At 36.1% G+C, this 25,135-nt stretch overlaps 1 protein-coding gene across 14 annotated transcripts in view; it reads left to right on the top strand.

The window, feature by feature from the left end:
* rg (rugose) overlaps positions 1-25,135 on the top strand; it is a 677,097-nt gene that overhangs the window by 353,889 nt on the left and 298,073 nt on the right. For all 14 annotated transcript variants that reach the window (XM_066297050.1, XM_066297056.1, XM_066297048.1 and 11 more), the window contains exon 4: positions 17,754-17,854. In XM_066297050.1, coding sequence (XP_066153147.1) covers positions 17,754-17,854 — 101 coding nt within the window. The remainder of the gene's footprint in view (positions 1-17,753; positions 17,855-25,135) is intronic.

The following is a 25,135-nucleotide window of genomic DNA, read 5'->3' as shown; positions in this document are numbered from 1 at the left end:
TGGATCATTCATGTTATACTGTATTTTTTTCGTAACTGTGGAAGATTTTTATATTTAGAATAAAAAAATGCTACCAGGAAGATATTATCCCGAACACAAAGAAGGATATTTCCACTAGGGATTTATCTAGATATAACTTGCATTAAGTAAATATCTCAATATTAAATTTTGGCCTCTTCTGTTCATATGGCTTCGCTACTTCCTGAAAATAATACTCGGTGGCAACTGTAATTCATCCAAAAATTTTATATTGCTCTGACAAAAAAAAGCTGCAGTCCACAGTGTAAAGAAACTCAAGGATACTAGAGTCAATCGCGTTTCTCGGTTTCCTGCCTTAAAACTAAAATTTCCTGATTTACTCTAATTAAATGAATGGTTTAAGGAATAACTCAAGAGTCTAAGAGAGTAGCGAGTTCTTAGATAATTGCAAAAAACATTATTTGTTTCTTACTTGGTGAGGAAATTTCTGAAAGTGCGATATTCTAGGAACACCGTAGTTGACAAAATATTATGAAATAATGAACTGTTGGCGATGCCAAACCAGAGAACTCAGATGATGAATAGTCAGGATGTAGACCTAAGTTGCTTCTACATTAAATAAAAACGGCGTTAAATTGTTCCAAAGTTCTTCGTTTAATTTGCATCCATTCAGTTCAGAATGGTCATATAAAACTTAGAAACAACGTGTCTGCCATAAACAGAGCACTTCTTGTATAGACTAAATTTAAAATAACATTTGAATTACAGTTTGTTTTTGTCTTTAACAGTCGAATTAAATGTTTGATAGTTCTGAAAAAGAAAAAGTAACAACGGTCCAAATCCGAAGGACTAAAATAGTTTTTATGTTTTGCTGATATTTCTAAGACGTGCAGTACGCAATTAAGACATTGGAATTACATTGCTTCGACGTTAAATCGGTAGATCTTCGTTTTCTATTCAGTATGTTCAGTTCGAAATTTACCACCCCAAATATCGTAAAAACGGAAATATATATGAAAATACTGAGTAAGGTGGTCTTTCAGGTTGCGAAGGGGAACACCTTCGACATTATCTGCGTAAACCTGAGAGTCACTCCATGTGACCCCACTACCCCCAACCTCAAAATTTTAAATGGCACCTCTCGCGGAGTTGCACCTCATATTAAAAGTAATTAAAAGTAGAAAATATTGGTTCATTAAAAAATTCGATTTGTCAAAGCGTTTTCGAAAAATCTAAGAAAAACTGATACCACGATTTCAAATACATTTAATAAATTTTATAACTTCTTAGTATTTTTGGCATCCCTTTTTGTTGAGTAAATAAATAAAAAAATGTCTTTCGTTAGATGGAACACATTCCAGTCGTCATTTTAGGACACAAACTGACTTTCCAAAGATTTTGCCATTTAGCACTTGTTAAATGATGTGCGATAGTGTAACATTAACATCTCGATTAACTTGATTTATTCTGTACAAGAAGGAATGAAAGTTGTTTTAATCGAAAATCAAACGAGACTATTGAATGAGTCTGCCATAATTAAAGTGTGATAAAAATTTGTGGCTGAACCAACATCATCAGTTAAAAAAGTGACTCGTCAAACTGTGATTTCAATTGGTTCTATTGCAAAAGTGACGGAAATGCATAAGTTTCACCCATCCAAAGTGCAAATTTATCAAGATACTGGCAGAAGATAATCCTGATCGCAAAATTGAGCGGGGTAACAGTGTTCAGTTCTCCCCCCAAATCTTATTAAAAACATCTGTTTCCCTCAAAAGTACACATTTTATTTAAATTGTTTCTTTAACGAGCAGAATTTTCGTTATTGTTGCCATCAAAATCCTCATGTTTTTCGAGAAGGCCTGAATAGTTAATGTGTAGGCAGGAATATTGGGAGATACTGTAATTGGATTCATCGATTGTAACATTGATGATGAAGTATATCTCAATATGTTACAAGAGTCAATTGATCATCTTACAACAGAGGTCGTAGCCACGCAATTAGATCACAACGGCGATTTTCTACTCAACAAAAATATTTTATACTTTCAATAAAACGGGACACCGGCATATTATGCCCTGCCGGTGCGACAGTGATTTAATGGCCGATTTCTACATGGATGGGCAGAAGAGGAGTAATTGAATGGCCTCCGAAATCGCCAGATATAACACCGCTAATTTTTTTCTTTTGGGGTCATCTGAAATAATTTGTTTATGAATTAGATCCTGAAGATATTGATGAACCAAAAAAACGCGTAACTGCAGAATGCCGGGGTATTACCATATAAACTTTTTGGAGGTTCCGGCAGGAGTTCGAAAACAGATTATATTTACTTTTAGCACAAAATGGAAATCATTTTGCATATCTAGTGACTTAATTGTGATAAAACTAAAAGTCTGAAAACATTATTCCCGCACATTTGCTACGGGTAATTTGATATTTTTAACCGCATTGATGAATAACATTAAAATAACTGTTTCTTTAGTTTTCCGTAATTTTTCGAAAACGTTCTAACGAATCGAATTTCTTGATGCAGCAATATTTTGTACTCTTATTTACCTTTAATATGAAGTACATCTCGGTGGGGTTGCCATTTAAAATTTTCAAGAGGTGGCAGCGAGGTGGCAAGGGGTGACCATTAGGTTTACGTGGATAATGTCAAAAGTCTTGCCACGCGCCGTCTAGAGGACCACCTTACTCAGTACTTTTATAGACATTTTCGTTTTTACATTATTTGGGGTGGTGAGTTTTCAAATGAACACCCTATATAACGTGCTATGTATAACTCAAAAGCGCGACAAAAAACGGATTTACAGTGCATCTGAAATTAGTAACTCAAATCATCACTATAACTCAAATAAATGAATAGAGTTCAACTTGCGAATGAAAACGTTTGCGACTTGGAGAATACGTCGTTTATTGAAACTGACAATTTTGCGCTCGGTCGGAACGAGGGTTGGTCATATTCCCATATATCTCCCTCAACCCCCTGCTCAAACTTCGTGTGCAAATCGATAGTCCAATTTTTTCGTACCGAATCTCTATTGCAATGCCATCAATTTTCCTTAGTAGCAAATTTTAGATTCGCCACCTGTAATTGGTGCGCATGCGCTTTCTAGAAATTAGAGCATTTGCGAAACTGTTGATGAAGCATGAGTGACCGCTTATTGTAACAGTCGTAGTTTGCAAATGTTCAAGCAAAACTTGCAGATTCTTCCGAGTAGTTTCATGATGCAAACTGTTCTGCGAAATTATTTTTGATTTTTCGGTCATTCCAAAAAACCAAAGCGGTCAGTGTTTTTTTGCTTTTTTCCAGGACTTATGGCAAGAAATGTATGAAAACTAGTTCTCCATTATTTTTTGCGTCAAGCTTTAGCGCGACAGCGTTCGTTTCATTCCATAAGAGTTCGGAAGTGTTGCACTTTGTGTTGCACTAATGTAGTTAAAGCAGAAAGCGTCAATGAAGGTGGTTACCTCGAAAAAATGTAGACAAGTCATAGAGTTTTTGGTCGTCCAGTAGGAAGTTTTAAGTAATACGAATAATCAAAAAACCGGTCACACGTCCCAACAAAGGTGGTAACAAAGAATAATTAGAGCGGGTACCGTTATCGGTTGTTGAAAATCCCCGAAATATCGCTTGGCGAAATTGAATGTCACGGCTATCCCAAAATCAACAGTTTGGTTTGTTTTAAGCAAACAAAGGTATCGTCCCTTTAAATTTCGAATTTGTCCGGGACGCCGAAGTCGTGATGTCGAAAGGCGAAGAATATTTTATGAATAGTACACACAGAAATGTGGAGATGATATTAATTTTACACAGAAAATGATTGAGCCGAAGGCAGGCAAGTGACAAGTGATGGAATTTTCAGTAGAAGAAATGCGTATTATTTGTGCATGAAGAACCTCATGTCTACAAGATTAATATGTGGATTGGAATATTTGGCACTCGAATAATTGGTCCTCTAACACATAGCTATTAGTTCCAATACGATGAAGAACCCGCATGTGACTCAAAAGGTCTGCGGGACTATCTGCCACGTATATTTTGTAGAAGAGGGATAGGCACTGGCTCAAAACATCGGTGGCCAGCCAAAACCCTGTTAATATATTAATTTTAAATAACCACAAATTATGTCATCAACTATCAAGGAAAGTACTTGGATCTTATCGTTTATTTCCATGATGCCGCTTTCAAATGTTGATAATAATATTATATTACTGCGATATCTTTCAAGTTGAAGTAAAAATATACAGGGTGTTAATTAAGAACGTGCAGATGTTTCAAGGGATGAATCTCTGACCGATTCCAATACAAAAAGTTCCTATTAACGTGTGGCCGCAACGGTCCCGTTTAAGAGACACGGAGTGTTTAAGTTTTAATTTTAATTTGATTTTCTGTGAATACTTCTGGACACAGATGAGTCGGATGAAATTCAATAGATATTCTCCAAGAGTACTTTTTTGAATCAAACTAAATGTACAATAATGCCCTTAACACAAAAGTGACCTACAGTGTGGGGCAAGAAAGTTGGGGCCAATTTGAATGTGACGAAACACTCTACGTGGCGCCCTCTATCAGCAATCAAAAAACTAAGATAACGTTTGGGTTTTGCATCATAAAAAACCCGCGAATATTAAATTTCGTCCGATTGACTCATCTGCGTCCAAAAATATTCACAGAAAACCAAATTGAAATATAAACACTCGGTATTTCTTAAACGGAGCCGTTGCGACCACATGTTAATAGGAACTTTTTGTATTGGAATCGGGCAGAGATTCATTCCTTGAAATATCTGCACGTACCTAATTAACACCCTGTATAATGGTTACTTGAGTAGAACACACATGCTCCAAATATGAGGATATCCAAGATTTTTATTAATAAAATTTTCTTCATCTACTTTACAGTTATCTTTGCAGCATATTATGATATATGCAATGTTTACTAACCCAAACATGCAAATAGGAGATATTTGTGAACTGTTTTGTATAATTTTTTTTTGTATTATATGGAAAAGCAACATTAAGATTAACATACGAAATGATTGTACTGCAGATTTTTGGTTAAGTGGCGATCGATCTTTGTTGTTCAATCCTTTTAGTTTTTATTATTTTAAAGACACCTAGACGACATTTAAATGAAAATAGAATGTTATTAGCTTTAGGAATACTTGAAGCTAGGCTATCGCAAGAAACTGTTGCCGATACCTGGGGAATCGCTCAGAGCGCTATCTCCCCCCATGGACCGTTAGGTTCAATTTGAAGCTCGAAGAAATGGCACTCTGACTGCAACTCAATTAATTAATCACTTACAAGGGACTCATAATGTAGCTGTTTCGAAATATACCAAATATAGGATATTAAGAGAAGCTAATTTAGTCTCCTGAAAACCTTGGAGACGCCAATCGATAAAGGTGGGGACCATGCCGCTCAACTAGCATGGGGTCGAGAACATATGATATGGAAACCAGATCGGTGAAGAAGCATTTTGTCTAGTGATGAGTCTCGATTTGGTTTGCATCTAGATTTTCGAAGAGTAGTTGTTTGGAGAGCACGTGGTATACGAAGTCGAATTCAACAAATACAAGAAGTTCATAGCTACAAAAGAGGCACAATCGTTACACGAGGAAGAATTTCACTTGGTCCTATAACCAATTTCGTTTTTCTAAATCGTTTTTTATCAGCATATGATTATGTTAGGAATGTTCTAGAACCTGATGTCTTTCTATATAGAAACATCATCAGTTCTGATTTTATTTTAATGCATGAAAATGTCCTTAGAGGTTCTACTAGAGTCACCAGACATATCCTAGAAGAGCAAAATATTCCAGTTTTAGACTGGCGCTCGCAATCTCCTGATCTCAACCCGATTGAGCATGTTTGGCGCATGCTTCAGAGAAAGAGTCTTCAAAACCAGAATGAATTTCAACACTGAAATTAGTTATATCAAGCTCTTCAACAAGTCTGGAATTATATTACTCAACAAGTTTGGACAGAATAACCCTAAGTGTGGGAAAGTCTTGTAGAACCACCACAGATACACGGAGAGAACACATTCCGCATTAAATTTCATATTTGTACATTTTTTTAGAACTTTTAAAAACTCCTTTTCTACAGTTTATTTTTTGCATATCTTTAAATCGTTTTTTATGCAGATCCTTTAAGTTGGCATTTGCAAATTCAGATAACAATAACTGTCACAAGTAAGTTCAAGGCTCGCATCAACGTAAAAAAGTGATTTATTGACAAAATCCCGAATATCCGTAAATTATGAGCATGTGTGAATATACAGTCAGTGACAAAAGTATTCGTACACCACCCAAAAAGTGAGAATAATAGTTATTTAGTACTTAAACTTAATAATGACATAAGGAACATACAAAACGAGATCTAATCATATCTTTTATATCATTAAAACAATAATTTTCAATCCAGATTTCATGTAAAAATTAAAAATATCATTTTAGGCAAGTCACAAAAATATTCGTACAACCTATTCATATTGTTTTTATTATTCTATATAAGATTATTCTTTATATTTATATAGTTTTTATTATTCTTTTATAAAAAATAGAGTATAAAAAAATATTTATATTTTTGTTCGCCGGTATTTCTAAAATAATAAACAACATGTTTTTACCAAATTGTGCATTAGTGTTAAACATGGGTCGTAAGGGCAAAGAGTGTTCCGAAGACATTCGAAATTTAATTATAAAATTATTCAATGAGAAAAAATCTTACAGTCAAATCAGTAAAATTGTTAATAGAAATCGATCCACTATTCAGTACATTATAAAAAAGTACAAAAATACCGGAAGTGTTTTGAAAAAACCACAAAAGGGGCGAAAGAAAAACTTAACTCTACGAGAAGAACGCGCACTTGTTCGGAAAATTAGAGAAAACCCGAGACAGAGTGCCCCTATGTTAGCAGCGCAAATGTCAGAAGCCACTGGGAAGAATGTACATCCTCAAACTGTAAGAAGGATTTTACGATCGGCAGGCTACCATGGCAGAGTTCCTCGAAAGAAACCCTTTGTATCAAAAGTCAACCAGCAGAAACGTTTAGCTTTTGCACAGAAGTATCTGGAAAAAGACGAGAGCTTTTGGGCAAAGGTGTTACTTACTGATGAAAGCAAGTTTAACTTGTTTGGGTCAGATGGTAAAGGAAAAGTGTGGCGTAAAAAAAAATACAGCTTTGAATCCTGAAAATCTGTGTCCAACAATTAAACATGGTGGTGGCCATGTTTTGGTTTGGGCAGCCATGGCAGCATCTGGAGTGGGTACTTTGGCTTTTATTGAGGATAACATGGACCAGTATAAATATATGGAAATTTTGCGGGATGATCTACCTGTGAGTGTTGAAAAATTAGGATTGGAAAACTGGATTTTGCAGCAAGACAACGACCCAAAACATAATGCGCGTAACGTTAAGATGTAGTTTGCCTACAATGTACCACGACTTTTAGACCATCCACCCCAGTCACCAGACCTCAACCCAATTGAACATCTCCGGGATCAATTAGACAGGCAAATTCGCGTTCCTGAGGTTCAAAAACGAATTAAAAATAGAGAATCTCTTAAGGTAATTTTAGAAGAACAATGACAAAAATATCTGCAGAAACAACGGCAAATTTAGTTTATTCAATGCCGAGAAGACTTAAAGACGTTATTTTAGCCAAAGGAGGCCCAACGAAATATTGAATGTACTAAAAGTGGGAAAAGTTAATTAGTTTTTATTAGTGTACGAATACGTATGTGACCTGCCGGAAATGATATTTTATTTATATTTTTAGAATCTAAGTTAAAATTTAATGTTTAAGTTGCAATAAACAAAATAAATAGGCTGTTTTCACCTGTAATTGTATTACATCGTGTAGTATGAAATGAGTAGATTCTCGAAATGCCACATTCAACTGCGAATAACTTCACTCTAAATCCATATTTGGACTTTTTTATGTGGAAAAGGCACATTCTTCCTCTTTCGATCAGAGTTTAAAGTGTTAAAAATTATTGAAAACTTTTATTTTTATAAACATTTTTGTGCAGCCCTGCAAAATAGTGAAATTCGTGTGTTAATGAAATATGAGTTCCACCGTGGAACCACAACAGCTCAGACGGGTCGCAATATTAATGATGTGTTTGGTACTGAAGTCACTTCACAGCAAACAGCATCTCGTTGGTTCATGAAATTTCGTTCTGGCAATTTTGACCTAACAAATGAACCACGTGGACGACTTCAAACTCAGGTGGATAACGATCATCTGAAAGCCGTGGTGGAAGCGAATCCACGTCAAAGTGCGTTCGAATTTTCGTTAATATTCAGTGTAACCAAAAAAACAATGTTGACTCATTTGGCTGAAATTGGTGAGGTGAAGAAGCTGGACAAATGAGTACCGCATGAGTTGAGCGACATACAGAAAGAACGACGTCTCGAAGCTTGTGTTTCTTTGTTGTGCCGGTACAATAACGATCCATTTTTGGATCGGATTGTTACTTGTGATGAGAAATGGATCCTACATAACAATACCAGACGTTCTTCGCCGTGGTTGGATCAAGATGAACCACCAAAACATTGTGCGAAAAAAAATCTTCATCAAAAGAAGCTTATTGTTCAGGCCAGGGGCTTTTAGTCACTGCCTAACAGAATCGACTGCCTCACAAGGCACCCGAAGAGATATCTCCTATTTTGCTGGTGTGAGTTATTGTGATTCGAAGGACCAGACGCTGATGTGTCAATTGATGTAAACGAGGTTCAAGGGTTCGGGGAAGACAAACTCCGTAGCACGAATTAAGTAATTTACTTTACACTACAGATATCACTCTAAGTTACACTACGGATTTACAACTTTATATACACTTCGATTTTACAGAGTCGGTACTGGGTTGCCCGAGATCTGAGAAAGATACGTATAAAGTTTGAAGGGTGACTTGTAAAAGAGTTACAGAGCAGAGATTGAGCTAATGTTGTGAGAGAGGTTTGATAGTGTTCCGCGTTCAGGGATCGAGAAGTGTCCGAGAAACGGGAGAGAGAGTTCGCGAGCACTGTTTTAGAGTTAAGTTATGTGAGAGAGATTTTTGATAGAGTTCCGCGTTCAGGGATCGAGAGTGTCCGCAAAACGGGAAGAAGAGCGTTCGCGAGTACTGTCTTGGAGAGAATCTCTTTTGGGAGTCCTAGATTTTTTGCGTCCCAGAGATGGTGGGGCTGGAGGGAGATTACCACGAAAAGATCTTAACCAATCCCAACTGACACCGCCCCCTAGTTCTGTGGAAAGTTTTTTCCTAAGAATCTTCACGGTCAAAACCCAGATGTGGCTCTCTGGTTCCCTTGACAGATTTATTTGGTGCCCCCCATAAATCGGGACAGCGATAATTCAAGGAACCAGTGCCATGACGGTGGCCGGGTTTAAACACGTGAGGGTAAGTGCTGCATCGCGGGGTGCAATGCAGCAGATGTATATATGCATATAGCAGATGATATTGGGATTGTTCCAACGTCTTTAGGGCCTAATTGGAGCCCAGCGATAACGCTGATTTATGTTGAGTTTTTCCCCAACACTTATGGTGTCCGTTTGGTGGTCCAACGCAGGTGTCATCCATCACAGCTTCATGAATCGATTACGGCTGATGTCTACTGCCGACAACTGACCGAAATGATGAGGCAACTGACGGTTAAGCAGCCAAGATTAGTCAATCGAAGCGCACCGCTATTGTTGCATCCGGCCACACATCGCACAAGTCACCTTGGTCCAGCTACAGGAGTTGGAATTGGAAACTCTTCGTCATCCACCGTATTCACCCGACTTAGCACCCACTGATTACCACTTCTTTCAAAATTTGGATAACTTCTTGGGGGTAGGGAAAACATTCGACTCCGACGAGGCTGTCAAAGCTGCCTTCCACGAGTTTATCGACTCCCGGCCTGCAGGCTTTTACAGCGGGGGAATCAATGAACTTCCCGTTAAATGGCAGAAGTGTATTGATAATGGTGGTGCGTATTTCGATTGACAATAAAAACATTTCATATGAAAAAAAAATGACTAAAGTTTCAATTCAATTCTACTCATTTCGTACTACACAACCTAATAATATTAACAATTTAGGTAGTGTACGAATAATTTTGTCACTGACTGTACGTACTGCCAACACTAAAGAACAACATGGGAAAAGTGCATACAAGTAAGTAATACACCTCACATTTATAGCGAAACTTCAACCCTTTGTTGTGTTTATGTATTTATAGGGAAAAATTATTGTATTAATCTTAGAAACAACTGAACAAACCACTAGATAGCTCATATATTATAATTAAGAAAACAACGTAATCCTTAATGCTGACATAATTATTTTGCCGTAAAGACGGCTTAATTTAACAAAATTGTGTTTTGTCCAAACAGAGTCGACGGCGTCTACATTAATATTATACAAAATGTCAGAATCCGTTTCCAGCTTAATTGGGTTATGGAGCATTAAAATAAATTGTTAGCAGAAATATATTGTGCCGTAATGGAAGTTTATATAACCACAGAGTTCACTCGGTTATCCACAGTGCGCTATGTCATGCCTTAAAATAGTCGTTGTGCTTTGATTCAATTTAGATGGATGATATATTTATTTCCACTGTAAAGTTTAATTCATTCATTAATTTATATTAATTATAAAGTAAAATAAAGTGTGGTATGCTCATTTATTTCAGACGTTGTTACATCTCAGTCTTTATGGTTTGCTTTGTAATTTAACGACCGTTCGGGTTTACTCGATTGCCCTAGAATTGTGTTATACAGGGTGTCCCAGATCAAAGTGCAAATATCTTAACCATGGTTTCTACTAATGAAACTAACAAACACGTATTGTTTCCTTTTAGTACACAAGTCGGTCGTTTAAGTTCTAGAGATCCTTGAATGTGGGGTCCCATTTGGGAAAAATAATTTGTGTTGGAAGAGCTCTTCAAAGGATTTTCGTTAAATTTGGTGTACGAATATTTTTCGATCGTAGCAATTCACAAATAAAAAAATTAAATATACAGCCTTGTCATAACATAGATATAAGGGCCGGACTGTGAATATTGAGGCTCCTGTTTATTTAACCGCTAAATATTTCGATTAAGTGTTAACACTACTTGATTGTACCTTTCATTGAAAAACTTTTTTGTCTCTTGGAGATTTTTCACAGAATGGGTCGTTTTCTCATAGTAGTTATTTTAAAGCAATTCTTACCTTCCTCGGATTAGGCCGCGTCTGCCTAAAGTTATTTATTGAATTATTTGAAACAAAATAACAAAGAAAAATGAAGTTGCACACTAAAAATTGTTTAAAGTGACCACGAGGTCCTGGACTTTTTTTAAACGATAAGGGTGATCTTGAGGTAAAACTCTTTGAATACTACTTTTTGGGATCGTTAAGTCATGCTCAGCATTTCTTAAACTACTAATTTTGTTACCCTCAAAATAATTTATTATTTCTTGCTCATGACCTACCCCATAATGCTTATTATTATAATTTTCTCCTCATTGAGGAGCGAGACTACCAAATTCTCTCAACTTGATATGAACATTTGCAAACGTTCTTGCATTTGGAAGTCGTCGATTCAGACATTGCTAATGGCAGAGAACTCTAGCTCTATGAGCGTTTTGTCTGCACTCACTATGACCCAAATGAATATCAGCATACTCGAGATCGCTAAACTGAAGAGCCATCATAAAACAAATAAAAATTAATTTTTATGTTATTTTATAATTAAATATGGCAATAATAGCATTAACGAGTAATACCTACTGCTAGTTGACCACAATATACCAGAAAATGAAAATCAAAATGGTTTTTTGACAGGGAGAATGATGTGGCTATTCGAGCTATGGTCTACTTAATATCAAGAAATTCCTCCAATAAAAAGACGTAAAATTTGGAATCGTTACTAAGAGAAAACGACGCATTCTGCGGAAAATCTCCTAGAGACAAAAAAGTTTCTAAATGAAAGGTACAATCAAGTAGTATAATCACTTAATCGAAATATTAACGATTAAGTAAATACGGGCCTCTATATTCATAGTCCGGCCCTTATATTTATGTTATGGCAAGGCTGTATATTTAATTTTTTTATTTGTGAATTGCTACGATCGAAAAATATTTGCACACCAAATTTAATGAAAATGCTTTGAAGGGCTCTTCCAACACAAATTATTTTATCCAAATGGGGCCCCATATTCAAAGATCTCTAGAACTTAAACGACCGACTTGTTGGGAAAATACCCAACATCTTCACCCACTAACAAACTTCTTTTTATGTTGCCAACGTAAACCCTTATTAATCACCCTTAAGGGCGGTTTTTACATTAGTCAACTGCGTACACATTCCACACTCTTCCCACGCTCATAACTCTTTTCACCCATCATTTTTCTCACACCTTTATTGGACCGTATGATAAGCAATTCTTAGTCCTCAGCACTAATAATTCACATTAATTGGTATGACTATGAGGTGGTAAAAATATAAATGGTTATCATAAGGTTCACATTCGGTGGGAAAAATTGAGATTTGGATCAGTCTCATAGAATCTCTCATACAAAACGCAACGCCTCTTCAGCATCTCTCCTATTCTCTTTTTAACTCCTACAGTCTTAGTAGGATCCCTATACTGCGCTCAATTCACATCTCAGTTGCCCTGCTCAAGGAAAAACTCCCAATCGCAAAAGTTTCTTAACATTCAGTGATCGCTTGTGTTCTTCTAGTTTGCTCTAATTTTACAATTTGTCATACTTGTCACTTGTAAAGTAACATTAAAAATTTAATGAGACAAATACAAGTGTGTTGTTACCAAGTGTGTTTTGTTCTGCATTGGTTCAGCGCCAAATAAGCTGTGGTCCTTCGAACAAAATAAAAAGCTACGTAAAACAGATACAGTTCCCCTTGGCACTGTCAACCAACTGTGCCCCCCTTGTGTCTGGGGTGAGAAAGCAAAGAATACGATCATACTTGCCCCGTTCACGACTTCTGAACAAAAAGAAAGAATGCGTGTTTGTTAATTTCATTTGTAGAAACCATGGTTAAAATATTTGCATTTTTACCTGGGACACCCTGTATATATATTTTTTGAGCTTTTAATGGTTCATAAGAATAACATATTTTCTAGACTCTAGATAGAACGGTGAATACAACACCCTCATTAATGAAAGGAAAATGCCACTTTACCTCCCTTGGGAGGTGAAGTTTATTTAGAGGGATAAAGACTTTACCCCCGGAGGGAGGTAAAGTTTTTATCCCTTGCCGACATGGCAACAAGAAAAAAATCGGTAAAGTGACATAATACAGTAATCCCCAAACTTTTCCCGTGATTTGTTTGCTTGGTCATAAATTATCATGACAGGCGAAACCAAGCTCACCAACCGACTAGTTTAGTTGTGTTTGGCGTTTTCGCATAACGTCGTCCCGTAGGAGATTTGGATTTATCGTAAAACTGTTAAAACTGTTCGTTCCGAATAGACGGACGTGACAGTGGAGTTTCATCAGTCGATCCAGGTCTCTAAGTTTTCTCAAGAGATCCCTTAAATCTCCTCAATTGTTGTGATGCATTATCATTTTTATGTGAATAGTTATTACTAACCGCCCCTTGGACTTCTCCTTCGAACTTTCCATAATTCCTTCTATGTTCCATGTACAGTCTTGGTAACCAAGACCTTATGTTGGAACCTCAAGATGGACGCGTAAAAGAGCACAGCAAAATCTCGTGCCACATATTGGCACGAGACTTTAAGGTTCCCTGTTTTTTCTTAGATATGAGTGTTAGTGCCTTCTTCGATATTCAGTTACGAACTTTTCTGCCTTGTTCTCTTGGTTTTTAATCATATTTTACCGTGGCCCACTTTTCCGCTGTAGTAAATGTCTCTGGGTCTCACGAAAACGCGATAATCGGTACTTCATATTGTCAAAGTCGTCTGTTCGACATATTTCTCGTACTTTTCGAAGCAGCTTCTATTTTTACTTATATTTAATGTGACGTAATTTTTTTTTGTTTTTCTTGTGCCTCATGATATCGTTTGTCTTGTTCCTGCCTCTATTCGTGAGTAAGACGGACAGGTCGTTGTTAGCTTTCTACTCTTCACATGATATTGAAGTAACATGCTTATGTCTTCCTCTGAAATGCCATATTCGATACCAATTCTCCTGGCTCTAGGAATTCAATAAGTTCCTGTTTATTTTAAGTTAAACATTTTTATTAACCCAACAAACACAATTACAATCCTGTAGTGAAAATCCATCACTATTTCAAGGTCTATAACCACTCTCCCGTAACGGAGACGTTTACGTCCTGAGCTGCAAGCGGGTGACTCAAGTTTCCGAGGAAATTATTTCCATAAAAACCAATCCACTCTGTCCACAGCCATTGTCTACAGAGTGTTCATTTTTCAGATTTTTCGTTTAGTTTTATTTTTGGTGTTTAAAACCCGTAAAAGTAGATTACAAAAACAATTGGTACAATCTGTAGTGTGGTACTAGAGTTAAGTCGTCTTTTATTACCCGAAACTTTATTGTGGTACGTCACTGATCCCTCAGACCGTCTTAATGCATAATTTAAATTTATAAATGTTTTTCACTGATATATTTTTCGCCTCTAACTGTTTTGGAGCTATTTACGAAAGTGGTAAGCAATGCACTTTTTTTATGGATTTGAGTCCACAGGTTTCACATAGTTTTCCGAATATGGGAAAATTAAGTTTAAATTAGGATATTTTCTATATTATTTCTGTATTATTTAGAAATATGTGGAAAGCAATTCAATACAATATTTGGAGACCAAGAAGTTTCTAAATTGAACACCACATTCGAATTTCATGAATTTGGGTGGTGAAAGAGAGCCCAGGAAACACCACCCTGTAGGTTCCAATAACGGCTTTTAAAATCTAGTTATATAGGCCCTAAACTGTGTAAACTGAGTGTGCGTAAAACACTTAAAGGAAACATAATATAGTTAGTAAAATCTTTAAAAGCTTTGAAATTTTATCATTCTGTATCTAAATAATGCAGCTTTTGCGACTTTTTGTTCAAAAGTAAAATCACCTTAATTTATTCTAAAGAATTGCCCATCAAAATATTTGCACCTACTTTCTGGACACCCGCTATATGTCCTAAAATACTTCGATATTCGGAATTTCTCGAATTGATCTAAATCAATAATCCCCCATCTACTCGACCGATTTGTTTGATCCGCTTAATCGTTGCGATAAGCCCACTGATCGATCAGCGCCGATGTTGCTGTTTTAAGCAGCAAAAAGTAAAAAATATATATAAAAAAAACAATGGAGAATTATTTCACATATCCTCGTAGTAACCAGTGACCGTAGAGCAGTGAGTAAGCGAGGGGTTTTGCTATTTACTCTCAAATATCTAACAAATAAGTAAAGGCTGATGAATGCATCCAAGACATGCCTCTGATAATTCAACGCCCATTTGAGGTTTTTTGAACGCTCCTCCTTTAGGTTGTGCAAATCCTTCACGCATCTACTACTCTCGTCATCGGTGGACACAGATTGACTCAGGAGATAATCTGTCCTTTTTAAATCGTCTTGTCTTGCAACTTTCTTTCCTTTTAACTGTAATGCACTATTAACTGTATAATTTACTCTTATTTGTTAAAATAAACCATTCCAGTTTACTGTACTTGTGCTGATGCTTCGAAATTCACATGAGAGCCCGCAGGAATCCCACAGGCAGTAACATACCTGAGCCCTGGATTCCTCACAGCTTGTGTATTTTTAAGCCTAATGATTGAGTGCATTTGATAATTAAATGCATTAATACATGTTTTAGGGCTTAAATTACCATATTTTGAAATTCTTGGTTGTTTAATTTGTTTACCACTGAAATTAACAAATTAAATTTTCATTTTCAAACAAATTTAATATAAACCAAACTGTTCGGAGATTTTAGTATACGCGGGCGCCATATGTGATCATAACTGGGGTTTTAATTATCGTTTCCCAATTATTAAGGTCAATTCGCGAGGCGATTAAGTCAGCTGCCTCTACCCACTAGCTTACTAAGGTCAGTATCGAATACGGCGATATTAACTCGGGGCATTTTAATTAATACCGGCGTTATGGGCATTTAGGAAATTATCACAGGCCGTAATAAAGCGATTGATTTATCTGAAATTTCCTTTAAAAATTCAGACGTTGCCTACTTAATAGCGGATAAAATTATAATTGATTTGAGGCATTTTATTGGAGAACATTGACAACTAAACACTGTGTAGCACCCATAATAAAAAAAAATGTAAGGCATGATTAAAAATGGCGAAATTCAAATTTATCATACACTGACTTTCAAAAAAACCAAAAAATTTTGAAAAAATTTGGAAAAATTTGAAATTTTGGTATGATTTCAGACTTATAAAGAGAAAAAAATGATAAAAATTTCAAGTTCGTATTTTAATGCGATATGAAGTTTTTCTTTACTTTTTTATCTGTGATGATCGTTCTTTGTGCAATTTCTTTTACAGGCGGATAGCGATAAAGGTATTATTGTTAGTACCATATGGAATGTGTGGTAGTGCGAAATGCCTCGTGTACGCCAAAATGCAGTTTATCAGCAGTTAACTCCCTTTGAAAGGGAAAGAATTGTTGGTATGCATGAGGCAGGTTTACCTTTCCGCGAAATTGCACGTAGATTGGATCGAAATGCATCAACAGTGCTAAGAGCTTGGAGGGATTGGTCTAACGAAGGGTCAGTAAATCGTCATAGTGGTAGTGGCCGTCCAAGAATGACGAACCAACGCGAAGACCGGCGATTTCGTCGTTCAGCGACAGGCGCCCCGTTTGAAACAATTCCGTCTCTTGGTGCTAACTGGGTAGACACCTTAAATCGAAGGGTCTCCCTTAGTACGATGTATCGCAGAATTCGAAGTTTTGGACTAAATTCATATCGTCCTTTGCGTCGGCTTCCATTATCACGAAATCACAGGGTGGCCAGACTGGACTTGTGTCGTCTGAGAATGCAATGGGTGGATGAGTGGAGAAGAATCGTGTTCAGTGATGACACGTGTAGCCAACGATACTTTAAGGTATTTGGAAGCTGAAAATTTGGATACTTTGCCTTGGCCAGCTCGGTCTCCAGATTTGTCCCCAATAGAGCATGTATGAGATATAATGGGTCGGAGACTTCAACGTTTCGCTCGCCCTCCAGAGACCATAGATGAACTCCGCGATCAGGTGCAGATTGCCCGAGATACAATACCACAGGAAGATATTGACAATTTAATTTTAAGCATGCCACGTCGCTTACAGGAATGTATTAATTTAAGAGGAGATACCACCCATTATTAAATTATTATTAAATTTTTCACTTATTCACAATAATTTTTTTTTGATATTTTGATAGTTTTTATCTATTACCCGACCCAACGTAATGCCAGAATTTCAAACGTGTACGATGTGTTCTTCTTGGTGTTGCGGTTTTTTTGAAAGTCAGTGTATTAATCTGTTTTATTCTGTGCCTCCAACATAATGGAGGAAATTTCAAAACAAAGGTACCGGAAGAGTTTCCTTTCAATACTTCTTTTGATACCACGAGAAGGCAGCAAACCCGTACTTTTGATTGCGGAATACACCGGAACAGAAAAATATTTATAAAATTCTATTAATATGAGGAGTTTTTACCCCTACGTGTTTACCTGTTCAAAATCCTTTATTCTAGTTCATTTAAACTTTCGAAATATTCCAACACGCCTATACACAGTATTTTCTTTCGAATATTTGCTTAATGGAAATACATTTGTTCCTTTCAGATTTGCTGATCGAGATGCTCGGCGTCTTGGCGAGCTATAGCATCACTGTGAAAGAACTGAAATTGCTCTTTGGCGCCATGAAAGCTGCAAATGGAAAATGGGTAAGTTTGCTCAACCACATTCGCAGAGATTCCGTACTTCATTTGCTGGTGGATCCTCGCTAACGTATCAAGTTTATGAAACCGAAACGTACGTGATACGATACTGAACAATTTATCTTAATATCGGTCCCAACGTCCATATGGACAGGTCATCCAATAAATAACTAGTTACATGGCTAATCAACTTGGTTTATTGCCCAATTTCCTGGAATTATTATGATATCCCTTGGTAATTTGTGACCTAGATATACAGGATGTCCCAGAAACATTTGTAGAAATGTGTATAACGCACTAGCGGATGAAGAAATAGGCCGATTCAGCTAAACTTGTCTTACACAAAACTGTCAAAATAACATTTTGAATTAAGTAAATTCGGAATAAATTTCGCAGCTTTTGATTTACAGGAGACGCAAACGCAAGATAAATATAATGGATTCAAGTCTGGATTTCGTGGTGGCCACGGATATGCGATACCCCGACTAATCGATCGACGTAGAAAATTCAGTCAAGAAACAGCTTCTTTTTCCGTTGATGAGATGAGATGAGAAATTGATTATTTATTAACGTCCATTGCATCAGTGATACGTCTGGTGTTAGTTTTTGAATTCTTCAGTATCATAATTTATTCATTATCAGTTAATTTTCTCTTGAGCCATAGTGAAAATTTTGTGTGATGCATATACGGTTTTGACGGAAAACATGCAATTTTTGTATCAGGCAATTTAGCTAAATCTCTATTTTTACCGTCCATACTCAATATGGAACATTATTTCTGGGATACATTCTAGATGGATTGTTTGTTGCCTCAGCCCAAAAGTGTTTTGATAACGTAAAGTTTGTTAGTAATACAGTAATAATGGTGTTAATACTTTTGGTTCGCCGTAGTCCTTATAAGTTTAGCTGCTTTCGATGCTTTTGTCCCGTAATTTTATTGTCCAGTCGAACTAGTGCCAGAAGACTGTAAAATCGTATCAAATACTCTCACAAATTCAATTATCTCTCCGTCCCTTTGCGTTTTTCCATCAGTATGACAATACAGTCAGCATCAGTTGGTTGTTTTGATCGCGTTGAATGGTGTCGAATGACGGTGATGATTAAACAGCTGGTTGGTTGCATATGTCGTTTCCATGGCTGAGAGGAAGCTCTAATTTTGAGAAAATTAGAAAAAAAATTATGTTGGTTTGTTGACACTATTTTCAAGTTCAGTTCAGAATGTATCAAATTAAGTTTTAAAACCGTCGAAAACTGTTGGTCCAGACGAAGGCAACTCTTTACGAGTTATTTTGATCATACTTTCTCCAACACAATCTATTTTATTGCTGATATTATGAATTAGAGTCAGTTAATCTCTCCGTTATATCGCGGAGGGTCATTCCAAAGAGAAATGGCTTTTTTGCGATGACCGTATGAAGCCAATCCGATTATGAGGACCGGGGCATTGGCGTAGAAAAGTCTAAATGTGTAAATTTTGTTCGGTTTTAGAGCGATACAGGTTGCAAATATCCATTAATCGTGTCGACAAATGGAAGATTGAATTTGAAAGAATTAGAGAGCTTACAGAATGGACTTACTTGCCCTTGCACCGGACACGTCCATTCGGAAAAGATCCCTTTTTGATGCATTTGCACTTGCGTTTGAGTGAGTGTAAGTGTGTGTTATGCCACTTCACGTGACATTGACAGATCTTTTCTACGGTTTCTGGATTTTGCATATTCATCATCAACTTTTCGTTTCCTTGCGTATTCTACTTGAACCAAAACATTAATTGCGTTATGATTGCAAAGAGGCGGCCATTTTGAACATTTTTGTGGTTTTAATTAGTTAAATTTATTTTGCAATAAATTAAATAGAACAGTTAGGAATCTTGCACATTCTATTGCTTTCACGGAGGAAAATAGAAAAATATCGTTTTCGAAGGATGATGCAAAATCTAGAAGATGCAAAAAAAGTCTGTCGCCATTATGTGAAGCGCCATAACAGGAAATGTCAGTAACCCAAGTTTCGTCAAAATCGGATGGGTAATTTTCACGGTAAGATTTTTTTTTAATTGCATTTTTTCAGTTTTCACGCATATTTCAGGAACCATGACAGATAAATCCAAAGTCGAAATGAGTCCGTAATAGGCTTCAAATTGCGCAACTTTTCCTAATTTAACCAACCTTATAACTTTTGCCATTTTGGATACCGCAATGGTGAGCATTGTAAGTAACCGCCACTGTACAGGAGTTAAATTCAATACATTCAACTATATCGCACAGCGCTAAAGTCGTGCGTGCGCTATGCAACAATGCATTTTTACAAGACAAAATGCACTCACCTAGAACCATTCTTGGACGATTTTACAAGTGTATTGAAAATCCATAGATTATGCATAACGATTTTTACAACGTTGGCAAATTTTTTCGAAGCGTAACAGTGAGATAAAAAATCTCATGTTTTTGTTTTATATGGTAGAATAAAGAACATAATAACAGTGACGGTGTTCGGCCAATTTTTGATATCATTCCTGACAAAAAAACTATAGTTTTATCAAAAAATATTGATTATTTTCAATATTTTGGTCTGATATGCACTCTGAGCAATACTTCTATGCTTACTCTGAATAATGAATACATGCATTAAACTTGTTGCAATCTGTCTACGAGTAAAACGAGTAGGGAACAAGTTAGATGTACGGATTTTTAATGTGTTAAATCGTCATTGAATTAGTGATATTAGGGGTGAGCAAATGCAACGTTTCGAGATTAGGCATCAGAAAATCTAAGTTGGTGATTTTATTTCTGGACGTTTTTTTGCTTCACCCTATCTTTGTTTTTTACAAAGATATGATTATTTTCTAATGTTTCAACATTAGAATTTCCACAAGTTATGAATCTGCCGGATAATCTTATTTCACACTTTGGTGGTTTCAAAACTCTGAAATGGGTTGTTCACTGATTCGATGTCCTTCGTGGGTGTTTTACATGTAAATACAGTAATTTTCAAAAGATTTTAGTGAAGTATTATATAAAGAAAATTAAACTACCGATTTCAGGATAACGAAAAAAGTCACGACGTAAGATCAACAATTTTCATATTCTGATGCTCAATTTCAGAACGTCTGGTTTCTTCCCCGATGATATCATGAATTCGATGTCTATTGCACCGAGAGGTTCACACTAGTCAAAATTATTAAACCTATTTACTACGTACACCATAATATATACATACAGAAACATACATTAATTTATATGTATTTCCATGTACTAAATATTTTATAAATACTTTTCATTAATTGATACACCTATGTACCGACTGCCATACTCTTCAGTTGGCCTTATACAGTATGTAACGTTTAACCTACAATATCGAAATTTTTTTAATGCTAGATATCCTATCAAGAAATGATTACTATCAAGCTTCAATCGCTCTGAGAGGGAAATGTATTGGTATTGAAGTTGATTTCGCTCCACCCCTGTGTGGGCGGGGTGGGGGTTAATTTTTTTTTAATTTTAAGCGACAACCCCCAATTTTTTTAAATATTCGGATAATATGACTAAAAACATGGAACATTTGTCCGAATCATTTTTTTTGCTTCATGGTAGAAAAGACCGTGTTAACGAAATTCAATTCATATCTTAAATGACAACTTCCACTTTTAAACAATTTATATCGGAAAAAAATTTATGGGAATAAAATGTGACAAATAAACAATACCTTTAATAAACAAAACATCTAAGGGGTGTTACAATAAGAACGCAAGATTTGAATTGTGCGTTATATTGGCTATAATTTTTAATGAGTAAATTCGCGTGCCAGGTTGGAAGGAAAACAGATAAGAGTTTATAATCATGAAGCTAAATTCGATGTAGCAATATGTCCTTATTGTTAAATCTTCTTGTCAAAATGGTGAAAGTTTCTTTACTACAATTCGTAAAGTGCGTCCAATTTTTGGCAGATACAGCGTTCTTTCTTCATCAACTATAAAAAGAATCATCGATAAATTGGAAAGTTCTGAGACAATTATTGATGTGAAAGACACAAAACGACCTCGTAGTGGTCGTTCAGAAGAAAATATCACGGCAGTTCTCCGGAGTGTGGGGGAGCGTCCAGGGACCTCGATTCCTCAGCGTGCAAATAAATTGAACATTTCAACAGCCACTTTGCATCGTATTCTCATGAAAGATTTACATCTCCATCCCTACAGAATCCAACTGACTCCACAAAATTTGTCAATAGATCATACACAGCGAAAAGAGTCCACCTATTAGATCATTGAACAGCGTTGGTCGCGTCATCTCCTGTCATGATGACAAAAATTTGCCTTCGCACTCATGTGACCTAACACCGCTTGACTTTTTCTTTGGAGTTTTTTTGAAATCTCATGTTTATCCCAACAAACCTAAGAACGTCCAAGGATTGAAAGCCGAAATTGAAAGTTGTATCAGACAAGTCACCGCCACATTTATACAAAAGAGTTTTTCAAAATTTCGCAAAAAATAAACTTGTGCCACTTAAGCCGCGGTTGTAATTTATCGGATGTGTTATTTCACATGTAATTCCCAAATGTCTATATTCTAAATCAATGAATATTTCAGTATTTTTCTATAAAAAACGTTGGTTTACTTAAAATTTAAATATTGCGTTCTTATTGTAACACCCTTTACTTTTAAACGTTATTTTGTTAGTACTTCTTCGCTATGGAGTATTCGACCGTAGAAGTGAACAGCGAAATGATTTTGATCTATGGAGAAGCTGGTGGGTAGTTAGATAATCCTGTTAATCTCTACGCTCAGCGTTTTCCTAAAAAAATTACAATCCCGAACTTCTTTCTCTCGTGGGATTAAAAAAATTACTAAGAAAGGGGCTTTAAATCAGAAGAAAAGAACTCGCCTCGCAACTGTGTATGAAGAGAACAGTCAAATTGCAATACTAAGTACTTTGACTTTTAATTCCGAAATGAGCATAAGAGAAATATCAGGATGATCAGGAATTTTTCATATGAGTTTGTGGAGAGTTCTCGGGATGCAGAAGTTTCGTCCATATCACATCTTTTTACATCAATAGTTCAATGATGTAGATTTTCAAAAATCGTTTAGTCTTTGGTGAGTGGACATTTGGACATGTAGAAGGAAAGCCCAATTCTTTCCGTTGTCTATTATTTTTTAACGAGTCATCATGTATAAATCATGGCACAGTTAATAAGCTTAACATGCGTCACTGTAATGTTGAATATGCGCATTGGCTTCGACAAGGTGAGCACCAGCGTCCTTGGATTGTCAATGTACAGTGGAATCATTAACAGTAAACTTATCGGCCCTTACATAACTGAAGGCACCTTGTATAATGAAAGGTAGCGGAATATTTTGGAAATCGAACTGCCCATATGACTACAGGACTTAAATTTATAAGTGCGTGAGAACAGGTAGTATCAACATGACAGTTATCCATCTCACTATTCTGCGGTGGCGCAGGAAGTTCTTAATCGTAATGTTAACAATCGATGAAACAGCAGATCTAAACCGGTGAATTGGCCTGCTGGACCCCCAGAGTTTACTTCGCCGGATTTTTTTTTTGTAGGAATATCTCAAAGGTAAAATTTATAAAGAAATACCAACGACACGTGAGGATGTCATTCTGTGACTCATACCATTATTTTAAAACACATTCTTCGTAGATGTGAATAGTTTTAAAACACGGATAAATAATTGTGTTCAATTTAAAGGACGCCATTTTGAGCATTTACTTTAATTCAAAGCTGTACCAAAATTTACGTTTTCATTAATTCTAAAGCAGATATCACCAAACTTTAAAGAAAATCATGAGCGAAAGAGAAAGTGAATTTCGTTACTTCAGTGCTTTCAAAGAAATCGAAAAAAATCTTTTGGACAAATTTTGTTTACTTTTGTCCGTATTTCCCGAGTCTATAAAAAAATAGGAGGTGCAAGTTGAAATTAAAGGCTTAATTCCCACCCTGCCCATACGAGAGGTCAAGAGGAATCAACTTTAGCATCAATAAATTTCCCCCTCAGAGTAATTAAAGCTTGATAGTAAAACATTTCTTTATAGGATGTCTAGTATTCGAAATATTTCCATAATCCCGGTTAAACGTTACACATACGTATTTTTTTTTTTCATGAAATGTGGTCAACTGTTTGGGCTACTTTTTCTAACACCATATTGCGTCTCAAAGTGTGTCAATACGGAGTGTTTTGATAGAAAAACCTATTTGCTGACTTGATAGAAAAAAAACGTTTCTGCTATTCCGCATTTTTCTACAAATTTTTATAACTATGGTTTTTCAAATATAAACATAAGTGGCAATGATTTAACAAAATCGACAATTTTAATACCTTTTCAACGATATACAGTAGTGGCCATAAGTATGGAAACTTTTTTAATATCGCTTTTATTTAAAATGAACGATTATAATTTGAAATTGTAAATATAAAATAGATTCTATTTTTAATACTTTATCAACATCCATGGTATATTGGTATTTATTGGAATTTGATTTGGAGTAAATATGAAATTTAAAAAAAACTGCGGACAAAAGAATGGAAACCAATAATGTATTTTCAGTAACTTATAAAATATATCTTTTGTTTCAAAATTGTGTCAATATTTTGTGGCAAATCCTTTTCCTTTAATTACTGCACGACACCGTTGTTGCATAGAATACACCAGTTTTCTGCAAACTTCCATTGGAATTAATTTCCATTCTCTTTCCAAAACCTCGAATAAACGCGGTAAACTATGAATTTTTTCTTTCCAAATTTGCCTTCCAAGGTGTTCCCAAAGATGTTCGATCGGGTTAAGATCTGGACTTTGCGACGGCCATTCAATTTTCGCGACACAATTTTCTTCAAACCAATTTTTAACCAGTTTTGATGCGTACTTGGGGTCATTATCTTGCTGAAAACTCCAAGACAAGGGCATTTCCCATTCTGCATAAGGAAGCATATGGTTCGCTAAGATGTCCTTGTACACGAATCGGGCTATAGTCCCTTCCATTTTAATTAATGGCCCAACCCCAGACGCAGAAAAACACCCCCACACCATAACACTTCCACCGCCAAGTTTTACAGTAGGCAATTGATACTTAGAATCGAATCTTGCATTCTTAGGACGTCTTACGTATCGAATACCATCACTACCAAATAACTGAAATTTACTTTCATCGCTCCACAAGATTGTATTCCATTTTTCCTGTGACCAGTTGATATGTTGCCAAGCAAATGCAAGACGCTCCTTTCTATTTCTTTAGGAAATTAGTGGTTTTTTGCCAGCAATCCTTCCAAA

Source organism: Euwallacea fornicatus, chromosome 27 (assembly GCF_040115645.1).
Source record: "Euwallacea fornicatus isolate EFF26 chromosome 27, ASM4011564v1, whole genome shotgun sequence".
NCBI classification, from domain to species: Eukaryota; Metazoa; Arthropoda; class Insecta; order Coleoptera; family Curculionidae; genus Euwallacea; species Euwallacea fornicatus.
The sequence above is the reverse complement of the archived record's forward strand: the minus strand, read 5'-3'. Positions and strand labels throughout refer to the sequence as shown.